The 20,733-nt window shown below is 35.6% G+C and overlaps 1 protein-coding gene across 1 annotated transcript in view; it reads right to left on the reverse strand.

Moving 5' to 3' along the window:
• LOC311282819 (solute carrier family 23 member 1) overlaps window positions 1-12,581 on the reverse strand; it is a 37,251-nt gene extending 24,670 nt beyond the window's left edge. The window contains exons 1-5 of the mRNA XM_084396854.1: window positions 12,314-12,581; window positions 6,974-7,129; window positions 4,414-4,571; window positions 2,721-2,892; window positions 1,127-1,308 (exon numbers count right to left, since the gene is read on the reverse strand). Of these exons, the coding sequence (XP_084252980.1) occupies window positions 1,127-1,308; window positions 2,721-2,892; window positions 4,414-4,571; window positions 6,974-7,129; window positions 12,314-12,535 (890 nt within the window). The 5' untranslated portion in view covers window positions 12,536-12,581. The remainder of the gene's footprint in view (window positions 1-1,126; window positions 1,309-2,720; window positions 2,893-4,413; window positions 4,572-6,973; window positions 7,130-12,313) is intronic.
• Between the last annotated feature and the right edge of the window lie 8,152 nt (window positions 12,582-20,733).

The raw sequence follows: 20,733 nt of genomic DNA on the forward strand, positions 1-20,733 counted from the left end.
GTCATATATGCATGTATACATATATGCGTCATATATGCATGTATACATATATGCGTCATATATGCATGTATACATATATGCGTCTTACATATATTTTACATATATGTGCATATACGGGAAAATATATGGCACTTACATGAAAACGGCCATTTTTGATATATTTTGAAATATATGTTTCATATATGTATATGTATTTTACATATATGAATTTTGCATATATTCTCATATATGCAGCAGACATACATGGGCACTAACATTATATATGTAATTTACATATATTGACATATATTACATTTCTGTATGGGTTTTATCTGTTTTGTAGGTCCAGCAAAGCAAAATCAAATTCTTTCCAAGTATCTGCCACGTGTAAACCCTGATTGGACTGCTTTAAACGTAATCTTCTCTTCAAGAACAAAATGTCAATAATCCATAGTTTTCAACTAAACCATAATTTTAATGTGTATACGATTCAGGTTTTTTATTCTAATTCAATTGGTTCACTTTAACAACAAAGGTTGCCATATTATATATGGTGTATAGGTAAAGTTTAAGATTAAGACTAGTGAGGATCAGATTAAGGACTGGACGAGAATGGAGAAGAGGATTATGAATAAGGATTGGATTTAATTTGATACTGAATTAAATAAAAGTATATCAGCAAAAACACACAAAAATCAACATGTTATTTGTTCAAACAAACAGACATCTTTTGTCTTGTACACTAATTAAGGCTGCCACAACCTGAATCTTATTTACAGGGCTTAAGATGAGATGTTTACTATGTGACCTATGGGTCACACACACATATGTGCCTTAAACCTTTGTTTACTCTGAGGCACCTGGACAGGGAGGGTCTGAGGGGCGAGTCGCTCAAACCAATGGCAGGATTAATGTATTCTCTTAGGGATGCTTGAGGATGAGTAATGAACAGCGTTTTTTTCATCAAAGGATCTGAGCGATGTTTTATCATTTAAATGAAAACACTGAAGAGGGTTGATCTGTACAGATAAACACTCAACCCTGAGGGTGTTTTGTTTTTAAAGGGGCCTTGCATTGTGAGAGCCACACGAAAGCCATACACAATTAGAAATACAGATTAGTGACTCATAATTCTGCAGTAACTCACAGAGCAGCAATTCCCCAGTGAGCTCCTGACTTCTGTCCAGCCTGGATGAAGAGCGACAGTCCGATGAGGTTGATGGTGGGAGCAATGGCCAGCGGCCCGATGAACCTTAGCACTAGCCCCACAAGACCCGACAGGCCCAGGACAAGCTGAAGCATTGAGGCCACTAGAATAGCACCCTGGATCTACGGGATGTGAAAAAATGGTCAGAATGTTCTGAGAAAATATATGAAAATTGTAGATATTTATTCATGAAACAAGGTACGTTCATTGAGTTTAGGTTTTCCCTGTCTGTCTGTGTTCCTAGTTAGTTTCTTTGGTTGTTAATTAGCTGTGCACATGTACTGTTTTACCTTGATTTCTCTGTCTTTAATTTAAGTATTTAATTCCTTAGTTGCCTGAGTTCTGTGTTTCGCGTCATTAACGTTTTGTTGTGAGTTATTCCCTGGTTATCTCCTGCACGTTCCATTTATTCTATTAAAATATGTTTTGCATTCAAGAAATTCTTACATACATCACAAACTGGTTTCTCTTCCCCTCACAATAAATATGAATGAGCGAGTCTTGAGTGACCAGTACGACATCTCATATATACGACCTGGTCATTTCTATTTTCAAAATAATAACAATAATTAACTCCTTGATTTAGTACTGGGCTCACCTCATATAGGTTGTTATATGCATTCATTCCATTCCATTCTCCATTTATTGTAAATGTACAGATTTTACAGATTACCCTATACAACTGAATAACTATAAAGCCTCCTGATAATTTACAAAGGACATCAATATATTTTTGCATTACTTAAAACTGACCTTAAAGCTTAAAAATGCCTCTGATTGAAAATATCTGGTCATTTAGATGTTAAACATGATAGTTTTTCCTTTTGTAACCTCCTTAAGACAAAAGCTGCTCTTCACATCTGAGACTTTACAAGGTAAAATTATTACAGTAACAAAAAATGATCTAATTTTACAGTCAACACTCATTATTTTAAATGAGCAGACAATAGTTCAACATGATCTCATTAGTATTCATAAGTACAGGTATAAGAGCATTCTTACATTTTTGTACATTACTGATAATTACAATTTAAATCAAACCCTTTTTACATTTGAAAATCTTTAGAGGCGTGCAAATGTTTATCAATACTTTTTATGAATTGTATTGCATTTAATATAAATGAAATCAAACTGGTTTAATGATATTTAACGCACATACAACGGTTTTACTATACATATCAACGTATACATATCAACAACGTTTTCTTATATTTCATTCTTGTGGAGCTTTTGCCATTTAAAATGTCTTTAAAAGTTCAATGAGAGTATCACTACGAGGATTGAATTCGCTTACAAAGCTTCCAACGATTTCAGTTTGGATGAGGTTTCGTAAAGATTTGCGAGTCTCCAAAACTCACTAAAATGTATGTGCTCACTTTCCACATAGTGGAACATTATTGTCAATCTGTCATCATTTTTTTTTTTGCTCTTGACACACATTTCCTTTTGGCACATGACACGCAGCTAAGAACAAACACACTTGTTTCAAATGATGCAATTAGGTTCAGGTTTGAAATAATATTTCCTACAGTACCTCGCGGATGCGGACCTTCCACACCTCGTCGCCATCCACGAGGAGGGCTGCAGAATCTGTGGTGTTCGGTTGAGCGGTGGCACTCATGTCTGGGCATCTCCACTTGGGGAGGGCGAGGATAGCCAAGGTCGGGGTGATGAATGTGAACGTCCCCCCTTGGAGGATCGGCAACCTGCAAAGTCATAAAGAATGAGGCTATTTTATTCATTATGTCAGTTAAATCATAAAAACATTGGCAGGAGTCATGCAAAACATCAATATATTCCTTTCACTGAATTATGGAGTACATAAAAACCATTGAATGCAAAGGTCTCGGCTGAAAAGACGAGAGCCAGACTGATTTTAATGTACTTCTGTAAATTTATTTAATGTAAATTCTGTGATTATTTATTCACTCTCATGTCATTCCAAACTTCTTTCTTCTATGGAACATAACTACAGATGTTTTTTTCAGTCAGTGTTCAATGTTGTTGATTTTCATTGTATGGACAACACCAATACTCATATGTTTTGTACTATTACGACTCTAAACTCTTTACTCTTTCCCTGCCATTGACAGAATTTTCTGGCAATCCATGTTTTCACTGTTATGCAAACTATTACACATATTTTGATATAGTACAATATCTCTGGATCAAAACACAGGAGAAGAAGCAGAAACAACAAGCGATTGAAGCAGTGCTTATGCACATGTAAAATGACGCGGTGTTGATGAATGAGATCTACTGGATCTATGTTTTGATCATCGTTCTGAATCTAATTCGGATGTAGTCTTTGACAAAAACATGATTGGCACTTTTTTTAAATGAAACTTACCCACATTCAATTGTTGATAAAAAAAGAATGCATGAAGCTAGAATAAAATGCTTTATTCACTGAAAGGTTCAACCTTTCAGTGAACATGCTTAAAATAACCATTATTTTCTTAGTGCAAAGAGTTTAGTTTCCACTATAAAGAACCTTTTTGTGCATTTCAAAGATTCCATGGATGTTAAAGGGATTGTTAACCCACAAATGAAAATTTTATTGATGAAATCTGAGAGCTTTCTGTCCCTCTATTGGCAGCTGCGCAACTACCACTTTGATGCTTCAAAAAGTTCATAAAGAGATCGTAAAACGAATCCATAAAAATTTAGCAGTTTTGTCCAAATTTTCTGAAGAGACACGATAGCTTTATATTGTGGAACAGATTGAATTTAGGCTTTTATTCACATATAAACATTGATCAGCGAACATAAACAGAAGTTCAAACGGACTTGCTTGACGAGAGAGAACAAACCTCTTGATGAAGCTCAAACGTCCTGCGTAACACGAGAATGAACCTAATTGGTTCTTGAGGACCTCAAACGTGATGCGTAACATGAGAATGAACCTAATTGGTTCTTGAGGAATCTCAAACGTCATGCGTAACACATGAGAATGAACCTAATTGGTTCTTGAGGACCTCAAACGTGATGCATAACACATGAGAATGAACCTAATTGGTTCTTGAGGACCTCAAACGTCATGCGTAACACATGAGAATGAACCTCATTGGTTCTTGAGGAATCTCAAACGTGCTGCGTAACAGACGAGAATGAACCTCATTGGTTTATGGAACCTTTAACATCCATGAAATTTTTAAGAGTGAAGGCATTTTTTTCCAGGCAGTGTATATAACTTATCACACATTGAGGAATGTTAATCCCCATACCTGGTCCCGAAGGTGGTCTGTAGCAAGGTGCAAAGTCCCGAGACGAAGAAGATGGTAGAGATGAGTTGACTTTTGGCAGCGTTGTTCTCTTTGATGCACAACGGCTCAGCCAGGATGAGAGGAATTGCCAGGATGCCACCAAATGCCAGTATGTAATGCTGTGTGACGCAAGAAATGGGTATGAAGAGCTACCATGGATGACACCGGGCTTAGGTTCATCGCAAACAGCTTGTTATGCGGGATGAGACCCAATCTAAGACAGATGATCACAAAAAATGTAGCAAATCTTAAATCCGGCCTGACTAAGCCAGGGAGACGTGCGAGAAATGGAAGACAGATGTTGGCCTATCTGTTGTGAATATATAGCACCTCTTTACTCTCACCAGTAAGCTTCATAAATTTGTCAGGCTCAGAAAAAGTTAAACTTGCCTGAATGCTCAGCAGCTTTGATGGGAGATTACGGTGCGGATACGGAGATGGTGCACGGGAGACTATTTATACAGCAGGAGAGGTATGGAAATAAATGTGTACAGTTTGATGCTTTATGTTATCCACACTTAAATTCCTGTTGTTTTATTGTTTTTCGGCTGTTATAGTTTATGCTTTCACAGCTGCCTTCCCCCAGAAGTCAAGTAGAGCAGAGCGGGTAAAACAGTTTTGAATTGAATTTACAATTTCATAACCCTATAGGGACGTGCATTAGCATAAAAACACCGGTAATGAAAGCAGAAACGGCTGGGGGCTCCAAGGGAGTCTGTGCTGACATGAAATACCAGGTCTCTCCCTGCCTTTTCCTCCCCTCCATGACACCAGAGAGATGAAAGAGAGCATGCTGGAGGAGTGAGATTTCTTCTTTGTACTCCTCTTTACGCTCAGCACATCATCTTACCTCACATGTCAATGCGAGTCCCCTGTGTACCTTGCTGACCTTTCTCTCCCCCCACCCAGTTGCCTTTGATCTCCATGTGTCATCAGGACGAGTAAGTGGAATGCTTTGGCTCATATTCCCCTCACCTAAACATCAGATGCATATAATAAGGAATAACAGGGTCAAGAGTGGCAGTGAAGCCTTAAGGCGCTTAGGCTGACGATGAGGATTAGTGGTGTCAAAGCAACCAGAAGTCATTCGTTTTTAATGAGAATTGGTGGTTTGAAATGAAAGAGACCATTTACAAAACGGAAACTGTGAACTCCTGTTCACACCAAGAATGATAACCATAAACAAAATGTTTTAAACTGTTGCATTTCATTAGGAATCCAACAAAATCAACAAACTTTTGATCAACAAAAGCTGCTTGGTTTTAAACTCATTTCTGTGTGACCTACGCTATTGACAATAGATAATGGATAATGTTTTGCTAATGTGACCGTACCTTAAGAAATTAGCGGAGACCATGCCAACAATATGTACAACGGCAGAGAGGAAAGATATCATTTGAATCACTTTCAGACCGATTTTTTTTTCAGTTAATGAACTAAAGCTATAGTGCACGCTTAAAAAAATTGCGTTATCGTCCACTAGTGCGAACGGACACTATTGTAGTTAGCATTATAGTTGTTGTAATAGTTTTTGTTCTTGGCTGGAATGAACCTTAAAGCGATAGTTCACACAAAAATTTGAATTAATCATCTGTCATCATTTTCTCATCTCATGTCATTCCAAACCTGTATGACTTTCATCTGCAGAACACAAAAGAAGGTATTTTGAAGAACGTTGGTAAACAAACAGTTTTGAATACCATTGACATTTGAATAACTATCCCTTTAAGCTATGTAAGCAAAATGCAAAGGGTAACTGAAATATACCCAAAAGATTCATATTAAATGTTAAGCTTGTGAACTGCAAAATTGGATCATATCTAGACTGGTACCATCCGCATACTATCCGTCATAAATAGTACTGGAAATTAAAATGAGTCCCAAATCATAGCATGTTAAAGTGAGTATTCCAAAAATACCCGGATGGTCTACTATTTTCGGTTAGAATACCGGTAAGTGAAGATCCATGCACACTCAATAGCTAATATAGCCCACAACCCATTGGGTGTTAGACGAGGATTCGATTAGAACTACAAACTCACAATAAAAAAATAAAACTACAAACATGCCAGATATGAGCAACCGACGATTAAGCAGAGAGGTTTAGATAAAGTGGTTTGAATGATTAGAAATCAGTATCTAACCTGAAAAAAATTATTATATTTTTATCATTATATTTCATCTGCAAAAACATGAAACGTAAAAAAGCGGATCTGTGAAATATCAGATGCGACCAAGCTTCAGTTCAACATTCCTGTGTATTAAGGAGTTAACCTTATCTTTAGTCACTCTGCTCATGCCCTTCAAGGCAACTCTACCATCCAGATGTTTACTCACCTTTTTCTTGGCATGCAATGAGGAGAACTCTACCCTCAAGCTCAGTTTAACCAAGAAACCCATTAAAGGTCAGTTGTTAAATCAGGAAAGACCTGTTCGCTTGAGAAGAGATGTCTTTGTGGTTGGGGTTAAGCTGCCTTTCTCAAAAAGGCTAACTAGAGATTTGTTTCATGTTGTGTCTCACCTGGAAACCCAGAAGAATGCAGAGGTACCAGGGTGGGCGATCATTGATGGAGTAGATAAGGTTGCCATCGGGCCTTGGGTCCAGGCCCTCTTCCAAACTGTCAGCACGGGGTTCAGTGATAACGTTCTTCTCAGGGTCATTGCTGCCATCTGAAATCTGAAGGTAGTGGGGATTATTCCAGCATCTAAGAAGAGTCAGCATTGAGGTTAATTAAGAGAGCAAAGGGATAACCACTGAATCCTTCAGAGAAACAAGATATGGAGACCTTTAATGTTCCGAGAAAACCTCTGTTCCAGAACCTAGGCAGCTGCTTTATTCTCTGCAGCATCTTAACACTTATGGGACCTCATAAGTGACCATTTTGGCAAACTATAAGGCAGCATTTCAGTAAAGATGACATGAGGGAAATGACACACTGAACCCTGGATATACTGGACATGGATATAGCCAAATATGTATATTTTTCTCAAGAGAAACCAAGGCGGATTATGGGATAATGGGATGGCAGCCGTATTGCGCCATCAGCCCATTTCGTGCCACGAAGGATATGTAAAAGCTGACAAAAGGCCTTGATATTATAGGTACTGCCCTAACAAAAGCCAAATTTTTAGCAAATATTATCTCTAATAATTCATGTGCATCCATGTTGTAATTTTCTTCATAGAAGATGGCAGTGACGCACAATGGAAATGGGTTATAGTTTACATAAACCGGAAATTTTAACGCATGAGAATAGTTTCTTGTGCGCTCTCGAAAGACTGTATATTTTTTCTTTTTGCAAAGGTCCCTTTAGGGGCTCCTTACTATTGAAGCATAAATATACTTTTGTAAATGAAGGAATAAGACTGGCCATCTTTATTTTCTTATTTAATTCTAATTTATATAATTGAATCAAATTAAATTCCTAAAATATTTTCAGTATTGAAAGAAAAAATATCTTGCTCTGCCCAGCATCACAGTGTTGCCAAGTCTGCGGTTTTCCAGTGGAATTGGGCTACTTTCACAATGTTGCATCAGGTTGTTGTTTTTTGTCTGCAGGCTGATTTGCCAAGTGGATGTGAACATGATAGGTCAGCATTATCCTGCTAACATTATAATCAGCCAATGACAGTGACGAGGAGGCACTGCCTCATCTTATGTGACCTTTCACTATTTTTTTTTTTATTATTTTTTTTGCAATAACCCCCTCAACTGAGGCAAAAGAGATACTACATCCCTCTGAAACTTTATCCACTAGTTTTATTTTAGAAAATTCTTCTTCTTCTTAAATTATGTCACACTAATTATTTTCAGGAGGCTCTGTCTTCTGTGCCTTCTAGAAGAAAACACCACTGGTTCATTTTCAGAGGAACACACTACCACATTAATGCATTCCAGTCTCATCTTCATAACTCTCCTTCCAAATACTTACTTTCTCATGTGACTCATTCAAGTCAATGAGTTTCCCAATCACCCCTTTTCCTTTCGCTTCATGCTCATTGAGAAGTTCATTCAGATGAGCATGCATGCAGCCAAATAATGGGCCTTTTAAACAGTGTTTGTTCTGTGGTTGATCTGCAGTTAAGAAAAATAGGCCAGAGCACCTCACGGGGGATAGGCTATACGATACAGCAAACAATGACTTGATTTAACGCGATTCAGTCCAGTGCATATGCATGTATGAATGATTTTAAGGAGTTTGCTCTTTTCTTTTCATAAGCTACATATCCTCAGGTCAATTTCAATACATAGCATCTCTTTAAAATGAAGGAATAATGATTCATCCGTGCGTGAACGAAAAAGTCATTATAAGGTGAGATTGATGATGTCTTAAAGGAAGAGTTCACCAAAAATGAAACTTCTGTCATCATTTACTTAGCTCATGTCATTCCAAACCTGTCCAGGAACACAAAAGAACATTTTTTAGCAGAACGACAGTGTCAGTCACCATCTCTGTAACTGAATGGGGAAAAAAGATGCAACAACAGTAAATGGTGACTGATGATGTCTAAATAACATAATACTTTTGTGTTTTCCATGGAAGACATTTTTACAACAAAAGATATTTAAAACAACAAAAGATGACAGATTAATTTTCAGCTTTGAGTGAACTAACAGACAGATAGATAGATAGATAGATAGATAGATAGATAGATAGATAGATAGATAGATAGATAGATAGATAGATAGATAAACTGACAGACAGACAGATAAACTGACTGACAGACAGACAGATAGACTGGCAGACTAACAGGTAGATAGACAGATGTACTGGCAGTCATTGAAACTGTAGCTAGCCAGTTAGCCAGTCAAACAGACAGATTAACAAATAAACAGACTAGGCAGGCTTGGTAACCAGACATAATGTCTGAACAATAAATAAAAAGAAATAAGCTAGCTAGCTAGCTAATATCGAGCAATCAGTGTTTTTCAACAGTGGAAAGAGGTCAATAAAATAGCTGGAGTAGGCTAAGTCACATAATGTTACATTTACCTCAGGAAAGCCATTTAATGACCATAGCACGTAAGTTGGCTGGAAATTTTTTTATTTTTAAATATATTTTGTATTAATATTTGAGTATTTAATACTCTAAAAAAAGAGTATTTTGCTAAATATGTGCACTATATTATATATTTCTTATATTTTTTACTTATATCATTAAAATATTAGTTGAAATATTTAGTTCATTAACTAAAATCATTAGACCTATATTTAATTTGAGTTGTTATTTTTAACCTTTAATTATACCAGCTGACAGGACTCTATAGCCTATGTTTTACAGCATTAGGTGAGATTTTCTTTCTTGAGAAAAATTAACACTACTGTACCTGATACGTATCCAAATTGAATCAAGATCGGAATAAAACCACAAGAATTAAATTGAAATTGTAAAATTTGTATCAAGCAATAATAAAGGCAGTAGCCTACACCAATTGACCATGCTGTCACGAAACTTAATAAAATTATGTTTAGTTTGGCAACTAAATGTTTTGACAATCACAATAGCCTACACATAATTATTGTTTGTGATGCAAGTATTATTTTATTTTTATTTATTTTTACATCCCCCCCTCGACTGACGAGGTTTTTCTGAATGGAATATAATATAATACCTTCTGGTTCATATCGACACCGTTGGTGTTGAAAGCAAATCACTTATAAAACCCTCTGCTTTCCCAACAAGATTATCATTTTTGCGTACTGTATGTGTGGCATTTAAATCCACTCAGCTCGTTTCGTACGCAACCATGCTTCTGTTTCAAGCTCTGATGTTGTTTGTACCAGCATCCAGTCACGTCTAACACACCAAATCCGCCATTAAGGATATGAATGCAAATGAAAAACCTATGCATTCACGCTTCGCTGCCGCCTCGCAGTGGTAGTTGGTGGGAATTTCATTCACATTATTAGGCCTCGGGTCTAGCACCGCTGTCTCCAGGAGCCTTCACGTGCTATGGAAAAGATGATATTTTCCACTTATGAACTTGTATTTACCAGTGTGTTGTGTTCAAGTGATTTTGTTGTCGTAATGTAGTACTCTTGCGTTGCCATGTGCGTTGCTCTCCGCCATTTTGAAAAGGTCAAAGGTTATCTTATCTCGGCAACTCGTGCATCAAAATATTCTACCAGCTGCCCAGTGGAAAATACCACATGAGGGGGTGTTCATGTGCATTTTCCACGTCGGCTTTAGGTATTTACCATAATTACCATAGCACGTGAAGGCTCCATTAGTCTGGACAAATTGTAACTTATATTTTTTATTAAATATAATAGGCTATTAATTTAAGTAGCCTACATATAAGTCACAGAATTCACAGTAGCCTACCTCACAACCAGGCTGTGTTGTTATGCACTGTTTTTTGACTAATGCTTTGTTTAGGTTTGCAGTTATGATTGTTGTATATGTAAACGTTTAATCAATGATGTAGTTGCTCATGACATGAAATTCCACATGGTGACTGATCCCTCATAAAACCCAGTTGGCCTATATCTGCAAAATATTAAAAGCTGGTTGAGGGAGGAGTGTTGGTTATTGTTGGACTTTGGTGTCTATTTTTTGCACTTAAGGAAGTAAGTAGTGTGTTTATCTAAAACAACAAGATGGTGTCCCACTGTTTCCCCCAAAGCCATTTGACCTTTCTAAATCTGTTTTCAGTCCGTAATTAAATTACTCTGGTCTTTATCAGCCTTTCCCTCCACAACATATGAAACAAATTGACAAGAGCTAAACTTATTCATATCTGTTATGCTATATTTTATAATAATGCTTTCTTTTATGGACGAAGCCCCCCAAAAAGTAGGCTATTACATACATTTTTTAACCCATAGCCTATATATCTGTAATGAATGAATAATAAACTTAATTATTAAAGACGCATTATCAGAGAATGAATAAATAAATAAATGATATATGTTTATGCTTTACAATGTGATTTTATTTCAATAACTGTAGGATATTCTGCAATATAAATGTAGTGTTGTAATCCTGATTACGGAAATAATTTTTCTTACATCATATTGGAATCAGACTTAATCATTTAAAACTGAACTTCATATGCAGTTTCATTGCATATGACATTTTTCTGATTTTGCGGTTAGGCCTATGTGTGTTACTGGCCCTGTAAAGCATATTAATAATACATAATGTGGTGGCAACAAGAATTTCTCTAAACCATTGGCTTAATATTACCTCAACAAGCCCAGCATTCATGGTCTCCCAAGACCACAAATTATTTGTTATTAACTTCTCAGATTACTCATGTTAGTGCTCCAGAATTCCACTATGACAAGATGGTTATGATGATTTGAAAATTATCCTAAGAAATTTGGAATCCAGTTTGAACAGTTGCATTCTGTCACATATCACAGATATGTTAACCCATAATCCACCACATGGCTCCAGAAAACAATATACACTAGTATTGTTTCACATTCGTTAACATTAACACATGCAGTAGAAGTGCAGTTCATTATTAGTAAATGTTAATTTCAACATTCACTATACATTATTAAAATCAAAAGTTGTATTTGGTAACATTAGTTAATGCACTGTGAACTAACATGAACAAACAATGAACAGCTGTATATTTATTAACTAGAGTTATCATAGATTAATAAATAATGGAACAAATGTATTGCTCATTAATGAGTAAATAGTTCAAGTTAAGTTAGTTAATACATGAACTAATGTTAACAAATGAAAACTTACTGTAAAGTGATACCCCTTGCTCGTAACTAAAACTGACAAAACAAGGCTTTCTATAAAATCACATGTGATGAAAAGAAACAAGCAGCAATTGATAAAACTTGTTTTCCTCAGAATTGAGCGGTTTTTATTTAGAGCATTTTTTGGCACTTACTTCAAAAGTTGAGTCTGTGGCTCCATGGTTTCTTAACACAGTGTCAAGCTTTTGGTCCTGTTGCGTGAGATGCATAGCTGACCTGTAGGTTTTGGAGAGAGACGGCGGCCACACTTCTGATAGGTTCAGAGAGAGAGAGAGAGAGACACTGGCCTTTGCAGTCTGCTGGTCGTCAAGGAAACCAGAGCTGTGTTTTACATGCGCCTTGAACTTTTGAAGCATTTATGTAATCGGCAGCTTGACCAAGGGTTTTGGAGTCATGTGCCAGCCTGAGGACCATACGGCCACTGATAGGGCCCAAGACCACACGAGTGCTCCCAGTGTTTGTGTTGATTTTAGGCAGATCAAACCAACCCTGACTGAGCACGAGGAGGACCAGGGGGTGTTCTTTTGCGTCAAGTGGAACAGGAGACACGCGGTGCAAATCAAAATCTATGCTCCAGTCTGAAAAAGACACTTTGTAAAGCAGAAACAAAAGGAATCAACCCAGTATTTATCAAGAACCGAACAGATATGTTAAAGTGTCAACTTACTTGAACTTCTTTAATCTGTTTTGTAGTAACACAGGATGAATTAAAGTTAATCAAAATAGACTGTAAAATTACATTTAGTGTTTGTTTTATATATTTAATGTTTGACCAGATATGGTAAAGAAACAGCAGTTTTTATATGCTTTCTCATTCTCCCATCAAAATGATTTGAAATACAATTAATAATAATAAAATATGTCTTTTTTAGTAACATTATTGACAGTAAAAATATAATAAAAACTGAGAATTCTCAAATCAATGAACAATATAATATAATAATAATATGTGACCCTGGACCACAAAACCAGTCACATGGGTAAATCTTTTGAAATTGAGATTTATACATCACCTAAAAGCTGAATAAATAAACTTTCCATTGATGTATGGTATGTTAGGACAATATTTGGCCAGAGATACAACTTTACAACTATGAAAATCTGGAATCTGAGGGTGCAAAAAATCGAAACATTGAGAAAATCGCCTTTAAAGTTGTCCATTTATGTTCGCGATTGTCCTGCATTCACTCACAAAAATAAATGTTTTATATATTTACGGTAGGAAATTTACAAAATATCTTCCATGGAACATGATCTTTACTTAATATCCTAATAATTTTTGGCATAAAAGGAAAATTCGATATGTTTGACCCATACAATGTATTGTTGGCTTTTGCCACTAACATACCAGTGCGACTTGTGACTGGTTTTGTGATCGACGGTCACATGGTAAGGAAACACAGTTAATAATTTTCTTTATGAGGCATGGAGTGCTGTATACGTTTGTAGCCATCATGCTTTTTGCCTCAAGTTGTTCCAAACATGTAAGAGTTTCTTTGTTCTGCTGAACACAAAGGAAGATATCTGGAAGAATGTTTGTAACCAAACAGATCTCGGTCCCCATTGACTACCATAGTATATTTTTTTCCTACTATGGAAGTCAATGGGGACCGAGATCTGTTGATTACAAACGTTCTTCCAAATATCTTCCTTTGTGTTCAGCAGAACAAAGAAACTCATACAGGTTTGGAACAACTTGAGGGTGAGTAAATGATGACAGAATTTTCATTTTTGGGTGAACTATCCCTTTAACCAGCAAAACTCCATGGGTTAAAGGAATAGTTCATTTAAAAAATTTAGTAAAAACTAAAAACTGAGGTTTGAAACAAGTGAACTATTCCCATCAAGATTTGCTTGTGAGGAGGAACATGGCAGTGCTGGTCTGGACTATAGCACTAAACCAGCATGAATCAGCCTAGACCAGCATGGAAATTGATGGCAGTTTTGTGGAATCATCATTACATGAACTGCCATTTTGATGATGTCAGCTCTGACCCTATTTGCTCTACATGCCTTCTCACTGTCACAATTATAATCGATTAGTAGTGTGTCAGAACAGCTCCCTTTTAAACGGTCTTGTCATTATGGCTTTGCATTTCGTCTGTTGGATTGATACATAAAATAATCAATTGATCTCTGTGACCTCTTTTTTCATCCTGCCCCCCTCATCAGCCAACAACCAAATAAAATACTTTCAATCAATAGATATTCAAAGAGCCCTTATAAACTCATCACAATCTGGGTGAAAGGTGACAGCTTGGCTGACAGGGTCAGAATCATATAATAGATGCTGAGATGTGACTTTCGTAACTTTTCACCTGGAATTTTTCTGTTTGTGTCTTTTGCTTTTTCAAACATGGTCACCAACCCCCCATGTCGAACAGCTGGACAAACGTCTAAATATACAGAAGGTTTTTTTTTTTTTTTTTTTTTTTTTTTTTTTTGGCCTTAAAAGTGGTGACTCTCAAGCCTTTGTTAATTATTGCAAATGCTTTCTTTTTTTCTTTCCCTTGTCCAGATTTCCCTTTTTAAATTATATTATATTATATTATTATATATTATTATATATTACATCCATATATTATGGATGAATCAGTTCAAGGTTTGAGGTCATTATAATTATATTTTAAATTTTTTATGTTTTCGAAACAATGCTGCATTTATTTGATTAAAAATACAGTAAAAAAAAGGAATATTTTGAAATATTATTAAAATTTAAAATTTGATTATTTGCTGCTCAAGAAACATTTCTTATTTTAACATTTCTTTTTTATTTCTGTTTACATCATTATCAATGTGCTGCTTAATATATTCGTGGAAACCGTGATACATTTTGATCAGGATTCTTTGATGATTTGAAATAGAAATGTAACATTATAAATGTCTTTACTGTCACTTTTGATCAATTTAATAATACATCCTTGCTGAATAAAAGTACTCATTTAAATCAGCTTAAATTCAAACACAGTCTTGGGACATAGTGTAAAAACTGCCCACCATAACCTTCTGTAATCTAGTGATATGGTCTCGTGAGGGGATCGTTTGAGCAAAACAGAGTGGGCTTATGGAATATTGAGTAGACCACATGCATGAGTCCAGACCCTGAAAGAGGGAGTTAAATCAATTTACTCAGATGTGGCAGAAACACAGCCTATACCACACAAACACTCTTTCATTTAAGCATGTCGTCTGTAATCCTGCCTTATCGATGCACCGTTCATGCACAGAAAATGCGAATTAGATGTAGATTGACTCACATGAACCTCACATGGTTTTACTGACTGACTATAGATATGTCAATGATATACAGTATATATATATATATATATATGTATATAGGTAATGTGCATTTATATATAAATTAATGAATGAATGAAATACTAAGAAAAAATGGTTGTGTAACTGGTATATTTTTTAGATATTTTGGTGATATAATATAATGCTATATATAACTGGGGTAATTTGGGATACACATCAATAGCTGGGATATTTTTGGGGATATTTTGACATTCTATAATACTAAATAACTGGGCTGTTTTGGGATACAACTACTCTATAATTGGGATATTTGGGGGGCTAAATAATAAACTATAACTGGGATATTTTGGGGATATATAATACTCTATAACTGGCTGGGATATTTTGGAGATATATTAGATGGGATATATTATTGTGGGGATATGGTACTTTATAATATTTGTGGATATATAATACTCTGTAACTGGGATATTTTAACATTTATATGACAAACACATAAACGTAAAACATAAGGAATGATATTTTATCAGTTCACAGAGGAAATTCCTCAAAGAAACACAGTGGAGATCAATGTGATTTAAGAAGAATTTAACATCAAATAAGACCAAACATATTTCTCCAGTTTCATTCCATTTCCCCTTAAACCAATGGGATCTTAGCTAAAATGAAAAACTGTTTTGGTTTCTCATAGAACTGGCCAAGAATGGTCAGAGTTTCCATATGGACAAGCTGTAATGTTGTTTAGAGGCCCCCAAGCAAAAGGGGGTCTTGGGGGATTTCTATGAAGAAAAGGAAATGAGAGAATACTACTAATGCTAACCCCTCCACAAACTTAATATGATTTGCAGTTGATTTATGTCTTGTTTGCGGTGGAGTTGTTTGCATGTGGTGACATGGATATGCAGGCCACATCCTAACTTTTGTACAGTTCCATAGAACATCAATTTTGAGCATTCATTGCATGCTCATATTGCTACAGGACAGGGATTACATGATGTATAATGCTTCTCAGTTAACATAGTGGTTAAATTCAGAATGAACATAATCCAGCAGTACAATACAGAATAATACAGTAGAATATTTTATGAACATCTGGGCAGCTATTTAGCTTTGAGCATGATTTAGAGAAAAACAAGACTTGAGTACAGTGACTTTTTTGTAATGCCTCTAACATTCCCTTTTAAACTAAAATAACTTTTATGCACCCATACATTTTCTTAACTTGTTTATTAGTAGATGCCTTTTTCCAAAATGGCAAAAAAATTATGAAACACAAAAACACATTTTGGTCAAGGCCTCTAATGATCAAAACTTTGCTTAAAAACCTGTTATGCTATTATACATGCCTTTTGTCGTCTGATTGATAGTTTATACTTTATTAAGTATATTTTTCAAAGGCTTCTAAAAACGTCCACCTTCAGGTCGTTGTTCGCGTGTCTGTTTGTTATGAAATCTTTAATGATTTTTATAAAGTAAACATATTGTTAGTAATATTTTAAGATGGATGCTTAAGATAATCAACTTAACTTTACTTTATTATCCACTCCTAATTTATTAGAAAATGTTAATTAGATATATCATGATAAAATATCATTGTGAGTATCAAATATGATCAGACTTTTGAGGAACATGTATTATTTGTACATTTTTCAATCATCATTGTATTGCATTGCATTATACGTTTTGCACCCACAGTAAAAACTACAGAGCTTTTATCATAAAACTAAGCATTTAATAAAACTAAGGGACATATAGAGTGACAGCTGATATTTCTATGCATTTTTGTTTTAGTCTGTTATACTCTTAAAGATTATTTACATTTCAAGCTATTCAATTTTAATCTTACTTTTTGGTCATATATAAATAACAGCATACAACAAATTGCATATAGTGCTACATATTCTCACTATATCATTCTGTATAAGCCATAAAGGCCTGACGTATCAAATATGATACTCAACAAAAACCACATACACTTACACTTTATGACTCGCCGCATACACATACATTGTCTAAATGTTTGTCTATTTGTCAATAAACTGTTCCATTTAAATAATAATAACAATAATAATTGTTTTGTGTCTATATTCCATATGCCAGGCTTTACAGGGTTAACTTTTATTCTTTTTTAATTTTTACTGTTTTCACAGTTTTACATGCTGTTTTTAATGGCTTTTAAAAGTGATACTGTTTTGAGTGAGCAAATTTACCCCTCAAATTCTCACATTTGAAGTCACAAATATATAAATGAATTCTTAAATTAAAGCATTTCATTCTAAAAATGGGTAAAACAATATATAGCAATAGCTGACACTGAACTGTATCACGGTGAATTGAATATGTTAAAGGTACTGTAAGAAAAAGGTAATGTAAAATTACATTAACATTTTTTAGAAACTTGGATTTAAAGGATGAAATTATTTAAATACATTTTAAATAATAATTTAGATGAAATTAATCAAATGTAATGCTACAAGTTTGCTTATAGCCCCATTAAAGAAACACTTAACACTTTACATCCTTCCTCTTCTTACTCTTCAATTGTTGTATAACTGATCTCAGTGTTCTCCAACTGTTAAAGGGATGGTATAATGCCCTTTTCAGTATGTGTGTATGTGAAGTTTTAGCTCAAAATACCCCACAGATATTTTTATATAGCATGTTAAAGTTGTCACTTTTTGAGGGTGAACAAAAACGCATCGTTTTTGTGTCTGTTCCTTTAAATGCAAATGAGCTGCTGCTCCCGGCACAGGGGGCGGAGCTACAACAACTTGTGTCCTTTTACCTCACACAAACATGCATTGAAAATTTCAAAAACTTTTCGCCTTTTTTGTTCAAATCAGAGTCAGAAAGATGGAGAGACTCAAGAAGAAGTGACAACATGTAGACAACATTTCTGAATGGTTAGTTGATGAATTTATGTAGCTTATGTGTAGTTATCGTCTAGTCATTGATTAGCATATTCTGTCTTGATAATCTATAAATCGCGTTCCGGGGGCGGGGTTTATGTAAATTTTAGGGTTTACTACCAGCCATTTGTTGTAGTCCTTAAAAATCAATTTCTTTAAAAGAAAATATCTTTTTGCAGATGTTGTTTATGCTCAAACAGCAACATTACACACTAACTAAAGTTAGAAAAGTGAAATCATATTCAACCACCCCTTTAAATGACCCTTTTTTGAATCCTATACTGCAGTCTGTCCAGTAGATGGCAGCATGTATCATCTTATGCACCACAGCAAACTCCTGACATCATCAACCTTGGGGCAGAAATATCCATGGTAACCCATGAATGAATTCTCACAGCTTACTGTAATGAATAAAATGAACCCAAAGAAGAAATACGGCTCCCGTCACATGAGCGCTTAAACATTAGGATTTGCACTTGATCACACCTGGTGAATATTTAACATCATGTTTAGGGCTCAAGATTTGGCTGGTTCATGGTCCAGTTTAGCCTCTGATGGAAAGTGCTGAAACTACACCATTCCGTCTTATTTCTCCAGGTCACCACAATGGCATCTGTTCTTAATCTCTAGAACAGTTACATGTCCAACAGGAAGGGACTGATAACATGTCTGTTCAACCGAATCAGGCCAGTTAGCTTCCTGTGAACACAGAGTGGACAGTCAATAGTGACACGGAAGGGTCACTAGCCACTGGCTTTTAATGACATGCTGAGAGGACGCAGGATTAGCGAGGGATGATGTCATCCCTGCCACCAGCAACTGTGCCCTAAATGACATTTCTATTACTATGTGTCGGCTTATAAAGGAACTCATGCCATTTTAATGTCAAAGAGACACTGAGAAAGAAGGTTTGTGGGTGACAAAAAACGAGGTGTACAGATATCCTTTCCTCTGATTTATTTATTTGCTTGTTATGAATCATAGCCTACAGTGCATGGCTGAATTTATATTGCTTCATGCAGCAAGAATGCCTGATTTGTTCAAGTCTCAGTACGACTTCTCGAAGACACAATAGATTCCAGTACATCTGTGTTACATTACATCCAAGTTAGATCACTTTATGACTCGCCTTTTTTGGAAACCTGCGTACTTGGTCATGGGGGAATAGTCTTTTTTATATATCTAGGTTTTTGTTGTTGAGTGAACAGTCTCAGTTGTTTCTGTACAGCTAGAGTTTTTAACCTAGGTTTAGAGAACATATTTACGTATCAGAAGAGCAAGATTTCCGATGTTATGAATATCATATCATTCAGCCGTAGCCATGACACGGTATTGACAGTTCAATCCTGTTCACACCAAGGACGAAAACTAATGCGATAAAGCTTTAAAAATCGTTCTAGTTCTATGAGAACAGCGGAGTTCACACCACCACAACTATAACGATAACATCACAGAGAAGCTTATGTAGTCGGAATCACTTTCGGAACGGTTTTGTCCAGCTAATGAACAATAAAATCATTAACAGCCAATCAGAATGCTCAAGCATTTAAAGTGGCAGATGACAAAACTGCAGCGCACAATTAAAATAAACAGAACTGCTGCATGTTCTTTTGAGGTACTTATTTTGAATAAGTAGCCTATATTGCGACCACTAAACAAATTCTATATTGTATGAATCTGTATAGTATTATTATATAATCCAGACTAGATGTAGTTACTGTCACGTGACCTACCAGAGTCAGTTGTGTCACTTCACTGCCATTCACAAATCCTCTCCTGTGGCCTCATGGGATATATTGCTTATTCTTTTATGAGTACTGTGAATTTGGACATACTACTTTTGTCACATACAGTTTTTTTACCAACTAGCCGATTATAGTTAGTAGGGAAGTATACAGTTTCCAATACAGCCAACGTTATCATCTGTTGGTGTGGACACTAGTTCACTGGTACTATCACTATATTGTTCTTGATGTGAACAGGCCTTAACAATAATGATAACAATAAAGTTGTAGTGTCCTTATTCAGAACAATGTTTTACTGCTGTTGAACAATAAAAACATTACTAGCCCATCATAATCTACCCGACTTTAAAAGCCTTGAGCATATAAAGCAGCAGACCACATGCAGCATGCACTTATGATTAAAAGAACATTATCATCCATTGGTGTGGACTCTAATATAGTTATCGTTATAGTTATCATTGTGAATGGCCCTTTATGGCCTTTTTTTACTCCATCAATGGATAGTTTCAGTCAATGCCATTGTGTGTCTCAGAGCAACACAGTAGTGGTGTTTTGTTCCAGTGTTTTTGAACAAATCAGTTGAGCGAATGATTCAACAACTCACTCAAAGGCAGTTCAATGAAAGAATCAGTGTTTTGGACT

The sequence above is a fragment of the Rutilus rutilus genome (assembly GCF_951802725.1).
Source record: "Rutilus rutilus genome assembly, chromosome: 23".
Classification (NCBI taxonomy): Eukaryota; Metazoa; Chordata; class Actinopteri; order Cypriniformes; family Leuciscidae; genus Rutilus; species Rutilus rutilus.